The sequence below is a fragment of the Stigmatopora nigra genome, chromosome 3, assembly GCF_051989575.1.
Source record: "Stigmatopora nigra isolate UIUO_SnigA chromosome 3, RoL_Snig_1.1, whole genome shotgun sequence".
Taxonomy (NCBI): Eukaryota; Metazoa; Chordata; class Actinopteri; order Syngnathiformes; family Syngnathidae; genus Stigmatopora; species Stigmatopora nigra.
In genome coordinates this window covers 3,311,800-3,338,617 of record NC_135510.1, presented here as the reverse complement: position 1 = coordinate 3,338,617, position 26,818 = coordinate 3,311,800, and the positions used below count along the sequence as shown (strand labels likewise).

The 26,818-nt window shown below is 38.0% G+C and overlaps 1 protein-coding gene across 4 annotated transcripts; it reads left to right on the top strand.

Moving 5' to 3' along the window:
- Positions 1-15,397: 15,397 nt before the first annotated feature.
- aktip (akt interacting protein) lies at positions 15,398-26,643 on the top strand. Of its 4 annotated transcripts, none has more exons than XM_077712935.1 (10): positions 15,398-15,607; positions 22,641-22,789; positions 23,195-23,394; positions 23,500-23,564; positions 23,676-23,776; positions 24,297-24,385; positions 24,463-24,561; positions 24,661-24,768; positions 24,849-24,909; positions 25,626-26,643. In XM_077712935.1, the coding sequence occupies exons 2-10, from the start codon at positions 22,742-22,744 to the stop codon at positions 25,731-25,733; spliced, it is 879 nt and encodes a 292-aa protein (XP_077569061.1). In that variant the 5' UTR covers positions 15,398-15,607; positions 22,641-22,741; the 3' UTR covers positions 25,734-26,643. The 4 variants fall into 4 exon arrangements, with proteins under 4 accessions (XP_077569061.1, XP_077569059.1, XP_077569063.1 ...); XM_077712933.1 differs by lacking the exon at positions 15,398-15,607 and adding an exon at positions 21,770-21,900; XM_077712937.1 differs by lacking the exon at positions 15,398-15,607 and adding an exon at positions 21,770-21,900 and having other exon boundaries at positions 25,601-25,735.
- The last annotated feature ends 175 nt before the right edge of the window (positions 26,644-26,818 follow it).

Here is a 26,818-nt window from a genome sequence, read left to right as displayed (position 1 = left end):
TTGGGGATAAACACAAGGTTGCAGATAACAAGATAAAATGTGGTTATGAAAGATGAGAGGTAAAACATGAAATGATAAATGGCAGCTACAGAAACAGGAATGAGGTGTCAGCAATTTTAGCAAGACTGCAACACATCTCTCATCCTGTTTCTGTGGTTTCCTTGAACTAAAAAGTCAATGAGGGTGCGGCCTTGCCGGCTTTGTTAACAGGATTTGGGCTGAGATTCAGAAATGTAAAACCAGACAAAGACTACAGTTGAAATTGGAGGTCTAAACCTAGGGCAAAGTATTGTGATCCCATTGATTTGTTGTACACTTTGAAGACATTGCCCTTAATTGAGTAAAATCACTTTAAAAAATGTGTTTCAAATCAAATTAATCAAGTCAAAGCAATCTAAAATGTAGTTAAACATGTATCAGCTCGTTGATCAAATAGTTGGGGTTATACAATTAGGCATTTTGGTTGAGGGACAGGTAGGTAACTACATAATGCAGTTATATTTAGTAGGAAGGGTTCGCACATACTGTGTTATACTAGTTGGTCCATGGAAACACTGCAAAAAGTACTATGACGTTACTTCAAGAGCACACAAATCACACTATTCATGTGCGACCTCACCAAGGCCTCTCCAATCAAGCTACCACAATGTCAGTGAAATGGCGTGATAAAAAATGGCCATCACCAGACTGCAATGACTGCACACAAATCACCAAAGCCGCCATTCACGCAATGTGGCGCTCAGATGTGGACTGCCACCACACACGCAGACACAGACTCCGACAGTGAAATAAACACATTTCTTTGCACATTCTGTAAGCACACCGCTTGAGGCTATTTGGAATATACAATACCCAGCAGGCTTCGCAGCTGCCGAAGACGAACGTTCATCGTGTTGACGAAATCAGCTACTGTGATCTCCCTACTGTGCCACCAAGATGTTGTTTAGCTACAGGAATGAGTGTCACATGACAAGTGTCATTTGCAAGTGCGCTCGCATGAGACCATGCGTTTACATGAGGTGAACAATACAATACACAAGGTGTAGCGGGCCCTTGGCTGAATGAGCAGAGCAGATGAGTTACATTTACAGAAGGAAGACTAGGAACCAGAAAAGGGACATTACCCATCCTTAGATTTGGTTTAAAACATGTTTTTTTGGGATATTTAAACACAATAATTAAGAGTTTTGTAAAAACAATTATAATAATAACGCAAAAAGGAGAGCTTTTCCTGGAAGAAAATGTTACATTCAAGACAAATGTAACTGTTGCGAGTTCACCAACAGCAAATGGCAAATATGACAATCATTTCTGTAGTATATTAACCACTACAGAAACATGTGTTTTGGTTAGAATTCTGTTCATTCAACCTTGCACTGGATGGTGGTCTATTATGTGTTCAGCTCACCTATTTTCGCAGTTTTTTTTCTTCCGACTGCTGACAAGTGCTGGCAAATAAATGAGCAATGCCGCCAAACGCCCTGCTGCTTGATTTGCCATCAGGGCTCTGGCGCCCAGGTAGCACAATTACCGCATACGGGTTCCCCTTCGCTAAATTGTGACGCGGACGGGAAGTGACACCCGTAAGGCGTACATCACTGTAATCGAATCTAAATGAAGCCTGCGCCTAACACTGCGGCGGCCCACCTGACACCTGAGACGCCAATGCGCCAGCCTGTCAACACCGTGTCAACACCACTGCGCATAGACCCCCGTCCGAATGCATAATCACACCCATCATTAGGGTGTCACTGATGATAAGGTTAATATCGTGAGTGGAGCAGATAGATGGGGAAAACGAAAGAACAAAGTTGGGATTGGGACCAAGGTGGAAATCAGTCTAAATAAAACATATGCTCCATTTTAGTTGCATCATAACAACTCATGGCACATGTATATGTAAATCATATGATTACTTGGGTGTATAATAGAATAGCAAGTCATTACTAGGTAAATCGTACCTCTCGATTTGGCGTCCAATCAGATTATTCCATTTCACCCTGTTCTTTGCATTATTCTGCTCTTCTTACCTACCCTGCAAATTTATAGAAATATTTTCCGACCCACATAAACTTTTATGCCATTAGCCCAAATTTCAATCAAAATTTCATATTACAAACGTTAAAGTTTGCTAATAATCCCATAATTCATTTTCATGTTATCTTGAAGACAAGCAGGCAGACACACGGCTCTGAATAAACTCTGAATCCCATAGGTTCACTTTTTTGTTGAAAAAAAACAACATTTTAGTAAATTGTGAATTTTTTGTCGCTAGTTCATGCTCTCAAAGCCATAATTTGTGTTTGTGCATGAATCAGTGTGTAAATGGGCGATCTTTTTTCTCCTTGTAGGAGTTTTAAATCATCGTGGATGCCACATAGGACACGCCGCATGCCACCCGGCATCATTATAAGCACTTCCCGATGCCAAAGGTGAGACATTAAATCCTCCAGTACACCGATTGAGACTGTGACTGTCATTAACCCGAGTTGACGTCGGCGAGGGGCCGCTTAGCCCAGGTTAGCGGCAATTAACATGGATACAGTCTGTACTGTATGTCAGGGTATATCCTTCACTTTTCAACTGTATGTAGTGTTGTTGCATTTGTTAATTGTTGTTCCTGTGAGGTGTATTTGTCGGGCACATTTTGGGCAAAAAGATGTAAGATTCCTTCACATAAAATGAAACAAAAATCCCCAAAAACTTGAAGACAAGGGAAGTGCATTAGTATGTGTTTTTAAGATTAATTTGCACTGATCAGTTGCACCCTTTGTAATGTCCAGTTCTATTTTCACCATTAGATATATTACGCCTGGAACCCTCATGTCCTTTTTTTGAAGACGGCACCGCCCTTCTTAACGAGTGCATGTACTTTGTGCCTGTACATAACATTTCCAGCACCCTGGAATTATTTTTAAGGGTCCAGCTGACATCTTAGGTGACAATAAAGTGGCAGCGTGTGGATACAGGAGGTGGTCCACTCTATAGGGGCGTGTGCTCCCCACAATTAGAAGCGACCGTCGCCGCCCCCCAGTCTCCCTCTTCTCAGCAGAAATATATTTATCTGAGGATAATTGGCCATTAAATCCTTACTTGACAACTGTGGAAAATGCCAGCCCCAGTAGTAATCTGGCTGCCAGAAAATGACAATGGCTGCCAGGGCTGTCGACTGCTGGGAGCCACATCAGGAAAGGATGGATCTATTCCATACGCTCATACCATTACACGCACACATACACACAAAGAAAAGCGCAGGCGGTTCAAGTCGAATCATGTCCTGCCCACATTTTTTTTCTTCAAAAATAAATAAGTAAAATAAAATAAAATAAATCTAAATCTCTAATACAGACAGGTATCACACTGTGGATAACGTAATATTACCTTAGCTCAAGCATCTAGTATTTTCTGTAAATTGTGTCAAGTCATCAGAGCATGCGCCTCAGTTTTGAAGTTGGTGACTTGAATTTTTGGTGGTCGGATGTTTAGTCGCTGGTCTTTTGGTCGCCGGTCAAATGTACTTAGATATTAAACAGTACATAGATATTAAACTCTCTCTCTTAGATATTAAACTCTCTCCCATGAATATCATTTTGAGAGCTGGCTTCAACAGTAAACTCTCTGTCACCATTTGACCGGCGACCAAAAGACCGGAGACCAAACGTCCGGTCACATAATTTTTCTATCTGTTGCATTTCCTCACATATTCCCTAAGTGTGTATTTACAATGTAGTGCGTACTGCAATTTGTCCAATTTTTTTCTTATGTTTGATTGTCTTGTGAAGAGTGAAAAACTATAATTGGTATACAGTATTCTGCTACAAATATATCTTGGCACAACTCAAATTTTGACTATTTCAGCTCTATTTCTTTCACCTAATGATAAATTTAAGATACATTGAAGACAAAGCCTCTTATAGTACAACACATCCATATGGAAGCTTTCAACCAAGAGGTCATATCGAGGGGATGAAATAAAAATCAGGCTTTCTAACTTTATCCTCATGTCTTTTCACGTCATTTGTGTTGCTTGATTCGCTCTGTTCGCTTAAAATCACAGCCATCTGACAGAACACGTTTCCCAATACACTCGTCTCCGATTCGCCACCGAGAACAGGAGAGCTTTCTCAGATATCTACCAAGAGACAACAGTAGGATGAAAAAATAATACTACTAATATTAGGCCAAGTGGCAAGGAAAGAGAAAAGGGACGGATTGCGCTCTAAAAGCACCAGGCCGTGTTGTTTATTAATTCAGAACAGTGTTTCACTTTTGGCAATCCGTGTTATCAAAAATTCCAACAATGTCTTGAGTGCAATCTCATGTAGGGTTGATAATGGCGAGGGAAGAACAGACAGGTACGAGGCATCAACTATTCACCGGGGAGGTCGAAAAAGAGGGAGAGGGAAATGCGCTGTCTTGCTAGCGACGACACCCTGAAACAGTTGCACGCTACGTTTTAACTGTTTGCTGGAGATGCTTTTGTTTCTTCCATTGTTTTTTTTTTTCACTCTTGTTTTCCCTACCGTCTCGTCTCGCATCAGTCTCATACTCTGGAGGCTCACAAAACAGAATCCCCTTTTCCCTAGTCGGCTCTGTTTGATGACCTACATTACATTCTCTACAGCAGAGGTTTACACGTTGTGTGTGTACATAAACTGTGGTGAACAAAAAGGGAGGAGTCGGCGTAGAGGAAAAGGGGGAAATGAAAGTGTAAGGTGGTGTGTGGGAGGGATGTTGCATCGTCTAAACAAGCATTTGTGTCACCGTGTTGTGTGTATGAATACACATGGGGCCTTATCCTTCTGGGTTTAGTCCTTCCTATTTAGAGTTCCTCTGGGAGACCATCAATGTTGACAACACAGACATGACATGTGATGTCTCATCCTTATCTGAGTTAGGAACTGAAAAATGTTGATGGAATATTGCACTTTTTGCCATAATACGGTATGGTCCACTTTTCATGAGCTATAAAACACATACCATGACATTAATTGAGCGACTCTATAGGTATTTTTACATGTGAGTCCATATGTCAATGATAAATTGAAGAAGAGATTCAAATGTCTGTGTTCCTTAATTTTAACAAAACTATCCCATTATGGTCATATATAAGGTTTGGTGGAGCAGTGGTTTGAGCTATAAGTGCAAAAATACAAAAAAATGCAATTTTGTTGCAAACTAATTATATTTGATCATAAATTATACTTATAATGGTACCTTCTATACTTTAGATACTTTAAATAAGACTTCTGTGATTGACTGTCCTTTGCCTGGTTCTCGTAGTTATCTGGTCTAGGCTCCAACACCCCCTGGAACCCTTGTGAGGATTTTTTTTACAGTTTTACAATTTCTGTAGAACTGTAGATACACTTTTTGCTTTTGATCGTCAATATTCCGCGAATCACCATTTGTCAGTCTTTTACTGTATCATTTACATTGTTTTCTTTTTCAAATAATGCGAACTGGAAAATATAATATATTAAACAAGAAAAGCAAAATAGCTCCACTCCTTAGGCACAACAGGATTGGTCATGGGAGCCTCCAAACGATCGTGCATCTGCAGCTCCTTCGAAAAATCATTCCTAATTACTTTCATCTGGCAAGATGGTGAGCACTATAGATGTGCTTTGATCAAAAAGCATGGTCCCCCCCCCCTAAATTCATGTACTCCCTTCCACTGTATGTAAAGAGGATTGTGCTCAGTAACCCAATGAGCCTCTTTTTAAGGAAAACCGCATATGTTCAGCGTGGATGAAAAGTCAACTCCGTGATGTTCGTCCAACAATGTGCCCCTTTGATTATAGCTTTTCAGGCACGAGCAATTTCACCATCGAAAAAAAACCCAAAGTGTGCGAAAACGTGCTACGACTTATGTAAGACGTCATGTGAACGGACGTCTTGCAAAGGAAAGTGCCATCACGCAATTCGAGCACATGGTCCCACATCCTTCTTTTCAATAGACTCTCCAAAAATTAAAAAAAATAATAATAAAAAGTTTTGTGTTATCCCAGCAAGCAGCACTAAAGCAGCAGCCAGTAAAACGCTATTAGGAGCCTTCGCACAGCGACAATCTCATTGGAAGTGCTGGGTGAAAATTGCCCGGATTAATGTGCTAATCCACCTCTTTAAAATGCTAATGTCCATTTTATGCCCATTAAATCTCAGTGTGCGTTTTCTTTGATGCGTGCAATTTCTATCAATTAAACACAGAGGAATGAAACAGGCAGTAGGGAGATTAGTCGCTTTGCTTCAAGCGTGAATTTCTACGTTTGGTTTCATATTTATCTTGAATGGCAAGAGGGAGTGCAGGTTGTTTGGTTGTGGCTTTAGGAAATACAGAAGGAGAAATGTGGCGATAGTAATAATTCTGGAAGTCCCTCTTGCCTTTTGAAGAGCTCGGAACAAACAAATAATAAACAGTAGCATTTGCGCTTGCTTAGATTCCTTTCTAAACAATTTGTCTCAGGTAGAAATACATTTTATTTGGATGGGAAGGCATTATTCAAACTGTCATAGCATTCTGATGATATTTTACATTATAATTAGTGCTATTTTATTGTGCTATGACTAGACTACTAAACACGGATTTGATTCGGATTAAAGTATACTTTTGTCAGTGATTCAGTACAGTACTTCAGTACAAAAATGCAACCATATTTAGTGAAAACAATGTTGTTCAGGAATTCGCAGAACTGGACAGATGTTTAACCTTAACGAAAAGATCTCCTACACATGATTAAAATCTTGTTTTGCCGTAAAACATTGCTTCCAAAAAAGTGGGTCAATTTCATCATTATTAAAGGGTTTCATGGGAGTTTTTTTTGGAACAGGAATGAATCACAGAATTTACATATAAAGTACTGGTCTGCTTACAAAAAATTCAAGTTACAAAAAAGGTCTGGAACCAATTCAGTTTGTAAGTAGAGGTACGTCTTTACTAGTACTGAAAATGTACCTGTTATAATTGCATCGTCTCAAAAATAGCATTGCAAACTGCAAAATAAGCAGAAAGTTGTTGTTTACAATGTCAGATATTGAAATAAATAGTACAGAACGTGTTCAATTGGAATAGAAACTTCACATATGACCCCGTGTGGTAAAAAAATTCTCACGCCACAAATTTTGCGATGACTTGCGGATGCCCTCGCCGTTGTGCAAAGCCTTTTAGGAGCAAAAATGGAGCTTGTCCAATCGCTAAGGGCTCTGCGGCGAACCAGAAACTGCTTCCAGATTTGTCACACACACACATGCAGATTCATTGTTCGGCGCTATAATGGTTCCAGTAAACTTGCATCTATCATGCAAGTGCTATTTTGGAGGTACGACTCTTGCAATGATTTATGGAGGTATTTCGATGCCACGCACAAGTCACCCTCCATCACAAGCAAAATCCACCACTGTAAAAGTAAAATACACTCCGGCAAACCAGCAAAAATGTACCAAGTCATATTTTATTCACGCTGGCTTTGCGTGACAAGTTGCCATGTGCCACTGGGAAGGGTCAGAGAGATGTGGGAATTTATTACTATTGATTATTTAAAGTAGAAGTGAAATTGCGTGAAGTAAATGACTGCTCTGTTATGAAGAAAGCCGCACAAATTAATAATTCTGAAGCAAATTGGAAAGAAAAACCCAGCAAAACAAACTCCCTCCGCCCAACCGGAGCATATGCGAGTGATAATTTATTAAAAAGCGGCCTAATTTTCTGTGACATATTATATCTTTGCCTCAGTAATTATGAGCCCCATTTCATTGAGTGAATTAGGTGCTCACGGCTTGGTGCGATCACAGACCTGGAAAATGAGTGTTCACAGCCTGCTAATGGTCGGCAGATGAGGCAGACAATCATCCTTAATGTTCAGCAGCAACGCAGAGCAGCCTGATATAAAACCGGGGTCTGTTATTACCACACTATTATTATACCAAGCTAGTACGAACATAAAGGGGCATTTTGAAGATGGGCAATTGATGGTTTGGTGGGTTTGGGTTCGTGTTGGTGTTGCTGGGTTTGTTTAGGGTGATGTTAGGTTTGTGAAAACAGATAAAGGAAATGAAAATGTAAAATTGAATGATGCAATAGTTGTAGCATCTAGCTAAGACGTGGAGATCCAATTGAACGTACATTGTCATGTTTTTTTACGTCACGTGTCAAAGTGGCGGCTTGGGGGCCAAATCTGGCCCGCCGCATCATTCTGTGTGGCCCGGGAAAGTAAATCATGAGTGCTGACTTTCTGTTTTAGGATCAAATTCAAATGAAGAGTATAGATGTATATTAAATGTCCTGCTTCTCCCCCTTTTAAATCAATAATTGTAATTTTTAATAAATTTTTCTGTTTTTAGTTCAAAAATCATTTTGTAACATCTAAAAATATATATAAAAAAGCTAAAATGGCTGGGCTTTTAGTCATTTTATAAAAAAATATATATATTTATAAATATTATATCTAAAATGGTCCGGCCTATGTGAAATTAACTCGAAGTTAAAGCGGCCTGTGAACCGACAAATAATTTGAGTAGAAGTTCAAGCAATAATTAAAGTCCTATGATGTCTTAGTCATTAACTGTTTTTGATCCAAGGGAATCAGATTTACAATTTAGAAAAAAAATACATAAACAAATAAATGCTAGCCTCAACCATCGCAAAATCACTCGATAAAAAAGCAACAACTAAAAAACAAGGTTAATTGCACTCTGTTGCCTTCATTGTTTTTTCTTCTCTTCAGACATAATATGTGGTTTTGGGGCTTTTCCTAACAAGATTTCCACTCTTGCCTTCCTCTTTCTCTTCTAGTCGTATCATCTTCTGTTACGGACGCCGATCCTTAGGGAAAGTGTTATTCCAGAAGTTGGCTGTTTTCTATTCCATCTATTCTAACTCCATTCAACAGCTTCCCCCGTCCTTAACGCCGCAAGCTGTCAGTGGCGTCGCAACATGACGGGCTGCGACACCACTGAATCTGGCATCGCTTTGTCACCCTGATACATTTAAGCATCGGTTGCACAGTGCTACGGCTCGGCAAAGACATGCTGTCAAGTAAGGAAGGGCCATTATCTCCAATAGACACAAAAGTACAGGAATCCCTGCAGACAGAGAGATGATTAAGGGCTAAGTGTCATTCTTCCTATTTTAGCAGATGCTTTCAAGCGCTCTATTTCTTACTGTCCTTTTCACCGCGAAGCCTCCGACAAGGGACGTAGGCCTTGACAACCGGGCTGGGGGTATTAACAGTCGAGGCCCTCGGTTGTTCACCCGTCGCCACTCCAAACAACCGGAGAGGACAGAACTCAGTAGGATTTAAACACGTGGCAAGAATAAGTGATGACGAGTTTGAGTGGAATTTGCTTGGGAGGAATTTGAGGAATGTCCGCACAGGGATTGGACACTTGGTTCGTGGGGGCGACATAATATAGCTATAAGCCTCGTTGACATAAATCTGGCTGTGTATATCTGATTTCCAGATGACAAGAGCAAGTCAAGTGTATGCATTGATTCGTGCACAGTAATTTGAGGTGGGAACAGCCATGGAAAAATTGGCTACTAGTCATAGTACTTTTCAAAAAACTGAATAATAGAAAAAAAATTACCATTAAAAAATATAATGCCGTTTTACTTGGCAGAATGCACCAGCAATCCTACAGGAAATTTAATTTTACAATAGAGTTATATAGATTTTACCTCGGAAGTAGTAGTAGACGGAACTAATATATTTGGTTTCTGATGTGTTTGATTTTTTATTTCTCTATAATTCAAGTACTGTATTTTGCTGTTTAATAACCCCCCCTCCCCCATTTAATATCCCCGGGTATATTAAACGGCAGGGGTATATTAAATGGCGCACAAACGGGAAGGTACGATCCACTACACACGCCGTGAAGGGGGTGCATCAACGTTTGGCAGACTAAAATTACATACTGCTCAGGTTAAAACTACTTACTGCTGAAAAAGGCACCTCTTCTGTTTAACTGAGAGTCATAGTTGTAAAAAAAATCATCGTTATGTTTTACACTGTAACAAGTTTTATTGGTAACAATTGGATAACATAACCTTTCTTTTTGTCCTTTCTCTCCAGTCTGTATTCCTACTGTCATTTCTGCAGTCAGACATACACACCAAAAAACTTCTGGAAACCAGTGGGAGGAGATCCTGCATGTGTACAAGGTTAGCAAAGCATGATTCCCTGAGATTTAAAATAGTATACTAGCAGTTATAGCTGGTTCAAAACTTCATTTTTTGTTCATTTGAGCCGATTATACATCTATACGCATCATCATAGCCCTCCAATGGAAACCATAACTTGGTAGTTTGCCACCTCTGCTTTACAATGTCTTAAAACTAAGTACAGGATAAATGCAATACTGCAATTTGGCATGTAATTTGCAATCTGTGGTAAAGTAATAACCAAATGCATATATTCTAAAATAGTTCAAATGAGGTACACTTTACCCAAAATTAAAATGTTCATTAACTCTAGTTTAGATTTCATATGCTTTCTAAATAGCGTCAATTTCGCTCCAATTTCGGCGATGTTTATACCACAAAAAATTATTTCACCTTTGGGACTTTTAGTGGCAGTTAAGCAAGAGTTTTAATTAGAATTCCGGTTGTCCCAGATTTTTTTTCTCCAACCCGTGCTGTGATCTGAGTGGGAATTCCATCAACAGCAACTATTCTATCCGAATTTTCTAGGCTAAGCATGCGTCCCCCCCACCCCAAAAAAAGCAGCCCGGAGAGTGGCATTAGAATTCATACAGCCAGACAGACAATCAGGCTGCAGTTTTATCACTCAGCATTTGTAAGAATCAGATCTGAGACACGACAGTATCAATGAAAGATCTCATTTCCAGTCTCGCTGCTACCAGTGTGGCTTATTCAAGTGACGCTGTGGGTATCAATGGCACTCTGAATAATGAAAAGCAATTATGTAGCTAAACAAAGCTGCCAATGTAATGGGCTTTTGTTTTATTTTTACTGTCAAAATGGAAATAGATTCTGTGGTCATGTATGAGTGCCAGAGTGGCTTTTTCTTCTTTCTCATACTCTATCTTGTGGGTCACACTCAGGACAATCTCCTCATCATACCCGTCGACCTACAGTATTAAGGGCATGAGGGGTTGTGAGCCACATGAATTAGATGGCAAAGTCTGCATTGAAAGCATTTCAAACCCGGCTGTAACGGCCGCCCATTCTGTCCCAAACAGAAAATGGAGAAAGCCGGCTCTTTAGATTGTCTCGATTAATTATTCAAGCGTTAAAATCTCTATGCAATAACCCCTGTCACATGAGTGAACATTATTTGGCAGCCACACATGAGCATGGTGACAATGACTGAGTTGTCACAGATTCCATAAGAAATTCACTTCATTTTGTTAATCCACAGCCACAGTGTATTGAAGGTTTTTTTTTTTAATCACACTAATTTTAATGATGGAAGGGAAATACATATTTAGTCACATAAGAAATTATGTTACTTTACTACAGCAGTATCAGCCGTTCATTTGTAGCATGGAGGGCTTTTAAAAAATATATATATTTTGAAATAACAATGTACAATTATGACAATATCCAGGTTTTTTAAAAATAGCTATGTGCATTTTATATTTCCATGAGTAGAACATTTCCAATATAAATACTACTAGAGAGATGTATTCTATTTTGAAACTTGAAAGCATAACATTTTGGAGTATTTTCTACTCGATGTAAAATAAAATATCAAAGGTAAATATAAGATCTATACATTAAAATAGTTTATATAAATATTTGAAAGATAACTCTTAAATGAAATGTATTAAACTCTACAGTATCTGATCAGATTAATCAAATTTGAGTGTATAGTGGTTATTTACTCAAATATATTTAATGTCTTATATGTATAGTGGTTATTTACCCAAATACATTTAATGTTTTATATAGTGGTTATTTATTCAAATATATTTAATGTCTTATATAGTAGTTATTTACTCAAATATATTTAATGTATAATTACATTTATATTAATTATTAAATGAGAGTATCATTTTGAAATCATTTAATTGTTAAAACCTGCGAGTCTCAATCATCTATGATTTTACAATTGGGTTAAAATAACAGAAGCAAAGTTCCAAAAGAAAATTATGGAGGCCTTTATTTTTAGCTTTAGCAGTCTTTTTGAATTCATGAAAATCTTTAAATTAGCTTGTGTGGAGTTTTTTGGGGGAAAAGCCTATTTTGATGGTTTGGTGTCCGTCCATCTTTGGTTGTGGTGGAAAGCAAAAACAAAAAAAGCAAAATTGCAAGCAAAAACATCTTTTCTTTCTTTTTCCTTGGTAATAAAACATGTTTTTGTGCGCGTGGCGGTTTCCAAACAAATCCGTGAACTTACTGACATGGAGAAAATTGAACCAGGACACGTGTGTGATTGGCATGGCCGTCAACCCGCCCTGTAATTTCCATCAATCACCAAAACCCAGCCGCTCATTCAGGATTGTGTGTTAATTTGTGCCAACCAGGCTGAAGAAAGGAAGATTTAACTCACTAACTATGTCAGAATGCAGTTCAGTGATGAATTTTGGGGGGTTTTCGTGGATGGGGGGGACCTCACATGCTGGATGCAGTTCTCAGCGAGCTTGGCGGAACAGGTGGTCTTGCTCGATCCAAGGTGTGGGGGCTTGGTGCTGAAAGGTGGAGATGAATAAAAAGGTTTTATAGAAAAGTGAACACAGTGCACTCACAGGAACGGTTAAGTCGAGAACGACAATGTGGCCTTCAACAGTGGAAACAGGCTGCCATCTGCAGTTTTATACTGGAGTAGCATTTCAACTGATTCTGAAGAAATTTACAGGAGATGTTATCATTTTGGATAACTTGTGTTTGTAGGATGTGAAAAGACTGATTTTCATGGTGGATTTTGCTTTAAATGGGAGATCTAAAAGTCACTTATTCGGTGCTATTTTGGTCATAACAAAGCCCTTTCAAATATTTATTTTTAGCTTTTGGTATACAGTGTTCCTTGGTTATCGCAGTTAATGGGGACCGGGACCACCCGCGATAAGTGAATTTCCGCGAAGTAGGAATTCCCCTTCAAAAATGCTTAATTTGAATTTAATTCAAATTTTTATTTTTTACGGGTAGAGAGAGTGCAATTCATGCTATAACAAAATAAAACTGTAAAATATGTTGTCTCAATGTAATATTTGTATTTAAAAAAAAAAATCCCCAAAAAATCTGCGAAGCTCTGAGTCCGCGGTAGCTGAACCGCGAAGTAGCGAGGGAACACTGTACTGAGTTGAATTAAGAGGAGGATTATTTGAAGGATAGTTCAGAGACAACAAATCGTTGGGTCATTTATCTTAATTTGATGATGTGTAGCCCACTCAAAATACTGATTAGCATTTATAAATGCTAGCGTAGCATATATGTAGACAAGTTAAAATGTTGTCTGTTTGTCCCAGTAAATTAAAAATGTTTCTCACGTGACTGATTTGGTTGTAAAATAGCATTTAAAAAAAACAATTTTGTTATGTTAGTTTGCCCAATTTAATGAATTATTCAGGAGCTACGCAACAAAAGGAATGGTCGCTTGATGTGTTTGCCTCCTTAACGGTAAAAGAGCAAGGCCTCGCTTCTCACTACGGATAAGGTACCCCTGTTCTGTTCTTGCTAAATGCGTCTCGATTAATTTAATTCAATAATCCCGATAAATGAAATAAATCCCTTTTGGGACACCGGCAAGATAATATAAAATGAGTTTGGCGGCGGAAAAAAATGAGGACATTACGGCTGATTGAGCGTTGACAAAAAGCGGGAATATTACAGCGATATTCTTTATGTTTGTAATTTTCGCAATAATGAAATGAAGGCATCCGGGCGGAAAGCAATCAGCGCCTAAAATGGATGACAGCGATTTGGCGGCTTAGCGAAAGAGGGAGCATTAGCATTTCCGCGCCCCGCCAATGCAAATTGTTTCACTTCAACTTTTTTAAATACCAGTTTGCGTCGTGACTTAATTTTAATAAGCAGGTGGAGATAAGAAAAGCGTTCACTTGACTGGCAGATGGTGAGCAACACTTTTGATTCACAAAATTGAAAAAAAAGACTGTGCTTTTCACAGTTTACACCGAATTGAGATTATTTGACTGTATAATGAAAAAATATCCATATCAAAACATTCATTTAAATTTAATAGGGACGTCGGTGTAATTAAATGTGCTTCTCAGCATAAATGGAATGTCTCTTTACTCCAGGCTGTGGCTGCTTGATAATCTTTTACTTACAACGGAGGCCTTTCTGCTCGGAAAGGGAGTGATTTAATTAACAAGCTATTAAATATGGTTCATACTACAGGAGCTATATTAAAACAGTGCTTGTGTTTGAGGCTGATAATGATTTTCACAATGCTGAAACACATCTAGAATTCTATTTAATCTGAGTTATGTTTTTTTTGTTTGTTTATTGTTTATCACAGTATCATGATCACTCATGGAGAAAAATAATGATGAATTAATAGTTTCTCCTCAAGCTTTATAGCTTAGATATCAAAGCCTGGCGATCAAATAGTTTTTTTCATTAAATGTACATAACACATACTTTTTTTCAGATATGGAACACATTGCTGTTTTATAGAAGTACAACATTTTATTACATTTGTTAAAAAATTGCAAGTAAAAAATATGAATGTGCTGAATACGCTAGTAAATTTCAAAAAGGGCATTTTGCATGAATGTCACTGAACCCATTTTATACCATTCAGCGAGCTTTACTCATTCCCTTAAATTTTGATGCACCTCTATTTCTTCTCATCTCATCTAATTTTCTGAACCGCTTTATCCTCACGAGGGGGTGCTGGAGTCTATCCCAGTGGACTTTGCGCTAGAGGCGGGGGACAACACCCTGAACAGGTGGCCAGCCAATCGCATGGACCAAGGAGATAAACAACCATACTACTAATATCTAGGGGCAATTTAGAGTGTCCAACCAGCCTACCATGCATGTCTTTGAAATGTGGGAGAAAACCCACACAGGCCCGAGGAGAACATGCAAACTCCATACAGGTGGACTGACCTGGAATTGAACTCATCATTTTGGATTGGATTGGATGACGTTATTCATCCCGTATTCGGAAAATTTTGTTCTCACAGTAGCAAGAGTATTCAGTATTTCACTGAAGGGCATGATTCATCCTTGTTACGGAGAATAATGCTTAGTACAGGTCTTCTTTTCTTACAATATAGATTTTAAGTTTTAACTTCTTGTTGTGAGCTGTCAGTTGTGTTGTAGTAAAACTTGTGATACACATAGCATGGCATTTTCATCGCTTGTTCTATCTGTAATGTGGCAATGGAATTTAGCTTCATGCCACTCAAGAAAACTAGTCATACGAGTTACACTGGTGTCTGATTAGTAGGGTTTAGTCACTTTCTTCTGTCTACGCATTGTCCAAGTCAAGTTTTGAGTCTATTCTCCTTCTTTGTGTGTAGTTTAGGGACAAGTGTGTCTATATCGGTCGCTGCCTAATTGCAGTGTTCTTAGCGTCTATCCGCTTCTCGCAGATGCGTGACTGGTTTCCGGCAACGGCAGCTTCAAATTGATTGAGCCGTCCTTGAACATCTGTTGTTCCGCCAAGTCTCAAAGGTAATCCCACTAATGGCCCTCTAAGCTTTCCATATAAACACGTACATAAATAAGAATGTTTTCCAAGAGAGACCTGTCATTGACTTGCTGCTAATCAATTCTGCAGTCACATCTGTTGATGAAGGTTTAGGAAGTAGCGAACAAGATATATACGACAATCAATGCCTGGCACTAGCCGGGCGGCAAGTGACAGTCACAGCTCCGGCGGGAGTCCGAATTTACACACCGAGTCTGTTGGGCGGAATGTTGTCTACATCGACATTATGGATCGGAGGGAAGTTGCTGGGGTGGAAGACTTTTAGTCTATCATTTAATGTTGGCTAAGACAAACAATAAGTTAGGGTGTATATGTTGTTGTTGTTGTTGAGGAAATGGTGTCAATCCAAAAGTAATCATTGTTTCAAAAATGTATACAATGTAAACGATACTGTTTTTGGCCTTAACATTGTTATAGACCGAGGGTGTCAGACTCGGGTTGGTTCACAGGCCGCATTAACGTCAACGGGATTTGATGTGGGCCGGACCATTTTAGATATAATATATATATTTGTTTTTTATAAATGGATTAAAAGAACTGGATCAAAAGCACTAATTCTTCCATTGTGTATAGATCTAAAACAATGTTTATTTGAGCTTTTTATTTCTTAGTAAAGGACAATCTCTTTTAATCATTGTTTTATATCATTGTGGAAAATAGAAAATATTTTCATATTTTTTTTAGAATTTGCGAATCAATTTTTGAACTAAAAACTGAAAAATTGATTAAAAATGATAATGATTGATTTAAAAGGGGAAAATCAAGAAATATAGTATACATCTATAATCTTCATTTTGATTTGATCCTAAAACTGAAAGTCGGCACTCATGATTTACTTTCTCGGGCCACACAAAATGGTGTGTCGGGCCAGATTTGGCCCCCGGGCCGCCACTTTGACACCCGGGTTATAAAAAAGCGGTACTCACTTTTGATCAGATATAAAGTAACTTATGATTGTCTTATACTCTTGAAATGGGTAGTAAAACGTTTGATAAATAAATAAATCGTTTTTTCAGTTATGTAGTGAATTTAAGATCGGCTATTTCTTTTACTTTGTAATATTTCATTATCTTCCAGATTTTCTCATTATTGCATATCCCTAAAATGTGATTTAATGATATTGTATTTAACGTAATTAAATAATGACTATCATTTTTGACAAATTGGAACATCCACACATGAAATATGAAACTAAAAATATCTTTATATCTGAGACAACGTTCTTTTTTTTGTTTTTGCTTCTGCTAGGGTGCAATATTCATAAATTTGATTTGAGATCTGCTTTTCTTTTATTAGTCTTGGTGTTATTAAACGCACTTGCTTCATCTTAATAGAATATATTTCCAGAGGCCCTCTAGATATGGTTAGGATCTGATATTCAAATTCAATAACATGGCCTGTACTTAGTGCATGACACTAATAAATGCCAATGTATGATGCATATGCAGACAGGGCTCAATGTGGATGTTGTGGCAGGCAGTAATAATGCTGTCAATGTCCTTCAATCAGTGAGAAGATGTGCCGAACCAAGCCTAGGTGACCTATATTGCTGTGGGAAAGATGAAAGGACGGAGGTGCGAAAGTAGAAGAGGTAGCGTGAAATATAGACAAGATAAATCACAAGAGAACATTCACACTCGAGCTGGGGATCACACAGTAGCTCGTGATACATAACCAAAAGTTTCAATTGATAAAGTTTGGATCTGGAGATAGGCAACAGTCATATGAATATTGCTCACATTGTACATTCAATATACTTAGAAATAGTGTGAGCAATAACTGTTGCCTTTTTGACATTAATACTTTTCTTTGAGAGTTTGGTTTGTGGGCAAAATTAATGCCATATAGATCTCATTTGGTTTATTTTTGGTTTAAAAAGTTAATTTAGTAATTGATGGGGCTTGATGTCCAATCTTTTTGTGGATTGATCAGTATACATAGCCAGTTTAAGTGAAATGGAAATATAGTATTGTCAATTTGAGATCATTTCTTAATGATTTTGAAGGGATTTCTGGGATTGTTATTGTTCGTTTGTTGGTTCCTGGTGATTTTTGGGGCAGTTCCAGGTTACTTTCTGTTGGTAAAGTGAAATGGACATATATCATTGTCAATTTTGGATAATTCCCTATTGATTTTGAAAGGATTTCTGGATGGTTATTGTTCATTTGTTGGTTCCTGCTGATTTTTAAGGCATTTCCAGGTTACTTTTTGTGGGTTTTGGGACATTTCAAGGTTCCTTGTTAAGTCATTGGCGACCATTGAAGGAATTGGGCAGTAGTGCACTACACGATTCGAAAAACTTGTGGCACCCTTGTCAAAAAAAATGAAACTTTTTAATAATGTACAAAGTGCCATTTACGCAGAATACCTTGCGGGCCAGATCTGGGCCCCTATTGAACCACTTTTGTCCCGCGGGCCGCAGCTTTGAGACCACTGTCATACACAATAAAGATATCAATGTATTTACTGATGCAATATAATCTATCGAACCACGTCAATCTGTTTTTTTTTTTTTTAACCAATAGTTTTAATGACTTGCATGACAAACCTATTCTAAGAAACCCCCCAAAAATGTTCTGATTTTTATCAGCGAATCCCGATCCTGCAAAGGTTGAAGCTTAGGAAGCTTAGCTATGTTAGTGACTGACCTTTACTTTTATTATGAATATTTCTATTCCTTCATTATTTTGATGCGAGGAAATCTATGCATATGATCAGCACAATGGATTTCTTTTTCATTAGTTGTGTAAAATGCCAGTCGGGTGAATGAATGGAAGGGCAGTCGCCACTGCGACTGGCAGATTACTCGTCATCTCCAAGCACGTTCCGACAATAGGAATTAATACGTACTCTCCATCCTGCTCTCCATTTGTTAGCATAGATTTTTTTTGCCGGCAACTTATCAGAGGTAACATTATCAAGAGCTTTTGGAAAAGATTCTTTTGTCTTGCTCACACACGAGCACACCCAACACTTGTCACTGTCAATCATAGGGTGATAATACGCAGACAATTCTCTCATTTGGTTTAATAAAATCCCCGGGTTTATTTGAAGTGCAGTCATTACAGCAAATAATTGCGGCATTGAGGTTTTAACCCGACCATAGCCTCGGGGATAAGGGAAGACTATTGCTATATGAAGGATATGCCAACTCGCTGGATTTTAACCCTTTGCTCCCCAGGTGTTCATATTTGCAAAATGAATATTACATTTAAATCTAGGCCTGACTTTCTTTATTCAAACTAACGTTGTTATTATGCGTTATCCCGAAATGGAGTCATCAGTTTTCCACTCGTTCTCGGAGCCCAGGCGTCGACCACTGGGGACCACCAACTGTCATTTAAACCAAATTGTGAATGCGGAATGGGCGGTCTAAAACTCTCAGAGGAAAATCCGAGACGGGAAAGAACATATTTCATCTCCAGTTTAAATGTGCCGCTGGCCAACCGGATTGAAATGAAGACTGAAAAATGCAAACAATTATAGATGATAAAATAGCTCCTGTTGACAGGCAAACTAAATGAGGGAAATATTTGGTTGTTCCTTACAATATTAGCTTGGATCCTCTTATACTAGGAGTGGGCAAACTTTTCGGCCCGGGGGCCACATTGACTTTAAATAATTGACAGGTGGGCCGGGTCAGCACAAGATAGGATACATATAAAAAAGTGCATCTGTTAACAATACATTTCATGAAACATAAACATAAAAAAAGGACTAAAGTATTATCATACTCATCATTAAAGTAAAAAGTATAAAGTACAAAGTAAAGTAAAAAGGAAAGTATTAAGAAATATTAAAATGTAATCTAAAAAAAGATAGAGGGACTGTAAAACACGAAAAACAAATAAGAGTGGACAGAGCTACTGCCACTGGCTTCCGCGTGACGGCGCCATCTTGTAAAAAAATTAAAAAAAAATTTATATATATTTTTAAAAAACATTTGGACAACGTCGGCGGGCCGTATTAAAACGCCTAGCGGGCCGGATGTGGCCCGCGGGCCCTAGCTTGCCCAAAAATGGGTTGTTGTTATGATTATTTTGTTTTAAATGACAGCTAGTATTTGATCTATTGTTCTTATATTGATATTTTTGCCAAATGTATTCGATAAACAGCAAAAATAAGGAATTGGTCACATAGTTCCAATACTTTTGAAGCAGAGTACCTCTCCTATTGTTAAAGTTAAAAGAAAGTTTACAGCTGGATGGTAGAAGAATAAAACTGCAGCGTGTCACACATTCAATTAGTTGATCCAATTCCCCCGCAGTCATTACGTCCATTAGTATATTTGTTTGACCAAAACAAGGTCACAAGTTGATGAGCGATAGGTAACTCATTAGAAATTCACTGGCGTGTGCATTTGTTAGCGCCGGATAGTTGATCCCAATGTCGAAGGAAGGCAAAGGCGTCATCAATTTATTGTTTAGAGGTCGTCTTTGATTTGTATCCGTCAAAAAAACAAACAAAAAAACAGGTGACCTTGCCTCCCCCAATTGCCCCTCAATGAAATAAGCAAACAGGACACTAATTAGCTTTGTCAGTCAAGTGTACATGGGACAAAATACAATCAAATAGCAAATAATGAGGTCAATAATTTCTATTTACTCTCAAACTTGGACAATGTCACCCCCCCCCCCCCTATTAATACAATCGCTCATGCGTTAAATTAGATTTTTTTCTTTCCGCCCAAAGAAATATAATTAGGCTTAATTGATAGGAAATCAATCCACCAACGGAACGTGAAAGAAGTGTGGTCAAAAACTAAAAGAAACGTAAGACGCAGATGGCGTGGATGAGCTTAAGCCCCAAGAGACGTTTGCTGTGCAGTGCAGCGAAACTTCCAATTTCAAGTGTGTATTGTTGTGTCATCATGGCCATTTAGATGTTTGCCATGTAACTTTATTACAGTTTCTGTATTATCGTATTATCCTACCTTTGTGTAAAGGTCCTAGAAGGGGATTGCTTTTTACTAATTCATTTCTATATATTTCTCTGGACAATTTTGTGTACTTTATTTGTAAAATATGTATATACGAAAGTGCATCCTTACTGTTTGTTGTTGTTTACAATACAATGGGAGGCTTAGATTCCTTTTTTTGCCAAATTATGCATACCTCTCAACCTCTGCCAATAACTGCCCTTATAAATGATTATGATTCCCCGTACAAACCCCCCAAAAAACTTACAAACTGTTTGCAAGGTTCTTTTGGTTGTTGTACGGTGTTTGTAAGGTTTTTGGGGGGGTTTTACGGGGAATCATTATCATTTATAAGGGCAGTTATCGGCAGAGGTTCACAGGTATGAATTGTTTTTTGAATGATAGAAAAGAGCCTTATGGAAGGCAATCATGTGATCATTTGTGGGGATAAACATTCCTAAGGCCAGTTTAATGTTGATTAATTCAGATTATTTAAATTACCTTGTCTTTTACAGTAAATTATTTTGAAATCCAAATGATTTTGAACAACATTCAGATGTTATGATGGTCATGTGAGTTCAAATGAGGACTGATTTAAAAAAATAACTGTAGTATAGTATGAGAAGAGGTATATAAAAACAGAAAAATGTTGACAAACCTGATCTAATGTTATGTTTTTGTAATGTTTTATTGATTTAACCCAATAATGAGCCAGCTAACCAGGTCATGTTTGAGGTTGGCATTTCTGATTGGATAATATGCTTACAGGATAGATGCCTTATTATTGCTGTTATAGATCACACATAAAATGAGTATGTTGAACCAGTTAATATATTAAAATCGCAAAACATTCCAAACAAAGCCAGAATTGATGTCATGACCAAACTGCCGCTTGACAGCTGTTAAGGCAGACAGCTGCTTGTCGAGTTATATTTCACATGTGTAGCTTGTTTGACAATGAAGACAGACTGTATCGGTGTGTTATTTTTTTAAATTATTTTTTTGTGGGTTATAAATCGAAATTAAATAACCTGTCCCTTAGTCTTTTTCGTACAGAGCGCACTGTTTTTTATTGTAATTCAGATTTTCTCCACAGGTCGTCGCTGCAGTGTTGACAAAACATATTTCTGACTTTATATAAGCCAATAAGATAACAGAACGTTGTTTCTCTCCACCAATAAGAATGCGAGTTCTACCATAGAGACGCCCAGATTCCATTGTGCTAGATTGAGCTCCGGCTGTCAAAGTGTTTAGCTACAAACCTAGCTTGCTAGTTTAGCCGTGTTTACAACTGTGGAAATGACATAGAACTGATGATTTTACCACGTGCGACACAAGGTAAACATTTTGTATTGTTATTTTGCGTTTTTACCGGGAACAGGAGTTTTAAAGTTTAGAATTTAAGTGGTGTACAAGTTGTCATCGATGCTGAATCTGTCTATACACTTAAGCTAATGCTAAAGGTAGGGGTGAGGTTACGTCAGATTGGTTTTAAAACTGCCACGAGCACTGAAAAGTCGTTTTTGAAAGTACATGCAATCCCTCAAAAATAGCATATAGTTGTGAATCAGACGTTATACGTGTAGGTAAGTAATTCTAGCTACAGCTAGGCGAATGACGATGTAAATTGATAGCTCGTGAGGCGTGCCACACTTCTGTCAAGTTATTTAGGGTATAAGAAAATGTAGTCTATCTACTATTGTATACAATAAATGGTATAGCTGTGTATAAACAATGGCATCACCTGTCATTGTTTTAAGTTTTCGAAGATAAGAATTAAACCTTGTCATTGTTGTGTTGCCAAACCAAAGCACTAGAAAAAATACTGTCCATACAGTTGGCTCGAATGGGATATTTAAATGAAAAAATACTTTCAAATCAAGTTGTTGTTTTTTTTTTTAAGTATGGTTGGGTTTATGAGCATATGTTCTTTAGATGGCTGTCAGTATATGTATACATGACCTATTTTTTTGTGAATAAAATGTTATCACGATATTTAAGTAGTCATTTTCGGCAATAGACATGATAATTTTTACTTTAAAGCACTGTTTACAGCTTTTGTTTGTGTATGTTTTCAGGTATAGATCCACATAAACTGCCCTGAATGGCCCGGCCCACAAATGTCATGGGCCCTACTTAAAGAAGGGACGGGACACTGCGCTCAAGTTCTACATGAGTAATGAACCTCGGCAACTTTTGGAGCATGTCTGCCAATACAAGTCGTAAGGTATTGCAAACGTCGAAAAAGTATTTTTTAAATGGACACCTACTGTGAAATGACAATCCAAAATGAATACAGTATTCTCATGTGTTCTTTTGCAGAGTATAATAATAAATGTACCATGATTCTTCTTAACTATTCAAATAGGAATTAACTAAAATACATGAACCTTTTTACATAATACGTTGACATATTTGGATATAACATTTAAATGTCCATGTTTCTACCCATTTGTTCTCAGACAAAAAGATGAATACAGGGGATGGATATGATATTATGTCCATATAATTTAACCAAATAGTCAATTGGCATATTTGTAATAAGTGCACTTAAGTTTCACTGTGAAATTTCCCACAAAGGCCTTGTTTTTTGAGAAGTTGTCATATGATGCTGAGGCATGTTCCTTTGCAGAGGCCTGATAGCGAGGACCAGGGTGACCTAAAAAGTAGCCCATCCCGGCTATCCTTCACCAAGAAGCAGCTCCCGGCCATTCCCAAGAATGCAGTTGCATCTACCAAGCCTGCATCGATTGGTAGCCCCGCCCTTTCCGCAAATGGCCCGCACGCACCGTACGGTCCTTTTTACTTGGAATACTCCCTGCTGGCTGAGTTGTAAGTGGCCGAGATGGCACATGCATAACAATTTTAAGTATGGGTATATGTTTTATCCCCTGTGTTTTGAATTTCAAATTGATTATCTTTTTAAACAACTTGCAGCACGCTTGTGATTAAGCAGAAACTCCCTGGAATTTACGTGCAGCCATCTTACAAGTCAGCACTTAGTAAGTATGGACAGAATAGATTATTTAAAGCACATGTTTAAAATTGCAAATGTTAAATTGTTTTTTTTTTTTTATTTTATTTTTTTCCTCCTATGCGTCATTCCTGTTCAGTGTGGTTTGGCGTCATATTTATCAGACATGGTTTGTACCAAGATGGAGTGTTCAAGTTCACTGTGTATATCCCGGATAACTATCCAGATGGCGATTGTCCAGTAAGTAGTGTTTTCTTTGGCCTATTAATAATATAAAAAAATTAAAACAAATGTCAACAACTCCACAAAATATCCTCCAAGTCTTTTGATAGTCACCATAGCCACATGCGGCTCGAGAGCCCCGTGTTTGCCACCACTTCCATAGCCCATGACCCTTATGCCAATGCTGCTGTATTATCCACACATGGATTTGACCATGAATCGAGACTGTAAAAGGCGTAAAACAAGGCAAAACAAAAAATAATTTAACTGTCGATATATGAAAATACCTTAGTTAATTGTTTGCTTGTCTGGTAACTCAATTGCCCCACCCATCACTTTTTCTAAGCACATCCAGAAAGAAAGAAAATTGCTCGCCCCACCTTTCCAAGATGACAATTTGATCATTGTAAGAGATCCAGTCCTTAAACATTTGCATATTTTCCATCAAAGCTGGCCCAACTAATCATTGGCCAGGTTTTAAAAAAAACTCCATCATTGTCTCACCACGATAAATTGTCTTTGTGGTTCTGATTGCCAGAAATTAGTCTTTGACATGCCAGTCTTCCATCCGCTTGTCGACCCAGTGTCTGGCGAGCTTGACGTCAAAAGAGCTTTCACCAAATGGAGGTGAAGACAAATTTGAATTACACATTTTATGCTACAGTACATTCTATTTGATTTGCTGTTTTTTTTTTTAAATTTAGGCGAAATCACAACCACATCTGGCAAGTCCTGATGTATGCACGTACCATTTTCTACAAGATTAACACCTCAGAACCTCTCAATCCGGAAGCTGCTGTACTGTAAGTGTCCACAATTTATTCTATAATACCTTATATGGCATGTAGTGTCTCCTGAAATGGAAATATCTTACACTGAGTTGTCATTTTATCTCCTTTCAGGTATGAGAAGGATGTGCAGTTGTTCAAAAGCAAAGTAGTTGACAGCGTAAAACTATGCAACAGTCGTTTGTTTGACCAGCCCAAGTTAGACGATCCCTACGCAATAAGGTCGATCGCCCTAACTCAACTCACTCATGGTATGTTTCTATAGTGCATGTGAAATAATTTGGCCTGCCAATGTGTTGCAGCTTTTCTCCATGGAACCCAGCTGTTCACGAGGAAGCAAAAGAGCGAATGTTCACCTACAAAGTAGGTTCATTAGGAGTACTTGTACTTTTTTCACATGATGTAGTTAGCTTTCTCTGGCCTAAATCAGCTTTGTAAACAATGTCTGTTCAGTTTATGTCGACACGGTGAAAGAAAGAAATGTCTCGGAACAAACCTCGTGACATTCATTGGATCTCGTCTCTTGGTTGCAAGTGTATAAAATGAGTAGTTAGTATAATATAGTTACACATTTAAATAGAAACAAAAGTATGTGTTAAACCAACATTAGTAATTTTATGCTACTCTTAAAAAAATACTGAATATTTTTTCTTCATGTGTGGTGTCTAAAATGTGTGGTTAGGTATTATATTTTTTCAATTGGGAAATGATTGCAGGCCTAGATATAAAATTGACAGCCTGCCACTAAAATGGCCGTTTTTAGTAGTGTGGACCCTCTACCTTTGCCCTAACCCCTCAATATAGTATAGCTCTTTCTCTTCTCATCATATCATCTACCCTAAAAAATGGGAGTTAAGTGTGTTCATTCTTTTTATCAAGTTGCGAAATTCCGTTCCTGACCTTTGACCTCACAACTCCAGCTCTTTAGTTTCAAATGACCAACATATCCTGTAAAAAAAAAAAAAAAAAAAACAATGATACAATTTTCGCCTTCCATACAATTCATGACTTCACACTAAAGAGTTTTTTTTTTTTGTTTATTTTTTGTATGTAGCATTAATTATAGTCATTTGATCTAGAGACGACCCGAGGAGCCGCACAAGGGAACACAGAGCTCGGGCCTGTCCTGGGTCAAACCTGGGTCCACTCAGCCCTTCAGTAAAGACGAAAGCCCTCCCGGGAGTTGAAGCCGCACATGCACCAACGCCGGCCACGAGCAGGAAAACGTGCCCACCGTGGTTCGCTCCATGTCCGTGAGCCCAATCCCCGATAAAGGACATTGCGAATATTGCTCAGCTTTAAAAGCTTCTCCCGCCAACAGCTTTAGCATACGGAAAAAAAACCAAGTTTATGTAAGGCAAAGATGACAAAATGGATGTCTCCAAAGTAGAATCTAGCAATTCTCGTAGATGTCGCAGGAAATCCACACGCACGCTGGCCGGGGGCTTGGTGATTACATACCGTTCCAAAAGTCCGAAAAAGAGTGCTGCGGACTTCACGATCTTTAGGCTCAGGACTGTTTTTATTCATCTTGCCAGGAATGTCAATCATAGCTGCTGGGCCAAGATCGGACCTTCACCTATTCAATCATATTTTATTTTATCAGTTTTTTAATCTTTCATGATTGACCTGATCCTTTATCATGTCTTATGGTTTATTTTAATGCTTTTAATTATTATTTTTTTGCTCAGTAAGGACACTCGTCTTTTTTTTGGTTCTGCTTATTAAAGTTTTGATGTGTAAATAATGGTGTTGGTTTGATTTAAAGACGAGCATGGTTTTTATTCCCCTCTCTCAGCTATGATAAGTTACTACAGATGTCTTATGTGACTCCAAAGGATTTTTTTGTTCATTTTTCTCACCACTGCGGTGATGTGGGAATTGCTTTGTTTGTTTTTAGGTCAAATTTATTCTATATTTAATGTGATGGATCATAATTATTGGTGCTAAGAATCTGCTGGATCTTTATTTGTCAAAAGGTAACTTCAATCCCTCCCTAATCCCCCCAATCAAATCGGTTTTGTTTTGATTTTTTTTCCCCACTGACCAAAGTCAGTGCTTTTCTTTTGAAATTTAATAAACTTGTTGATTTGATAACCATGGTTGTGTTTTCTTGTTTTAATTACTAAATAGTCAATGAACTTCACTTTTTATTAAAAAATAAAATAATAAATAAATAAGCAATAAATAATCACCGAAATCTAAAATATGAATTAATCAATAAATAAACAATAAATAGTGCCCCAAGTCAGCTGGAGGGAACTACTTTATT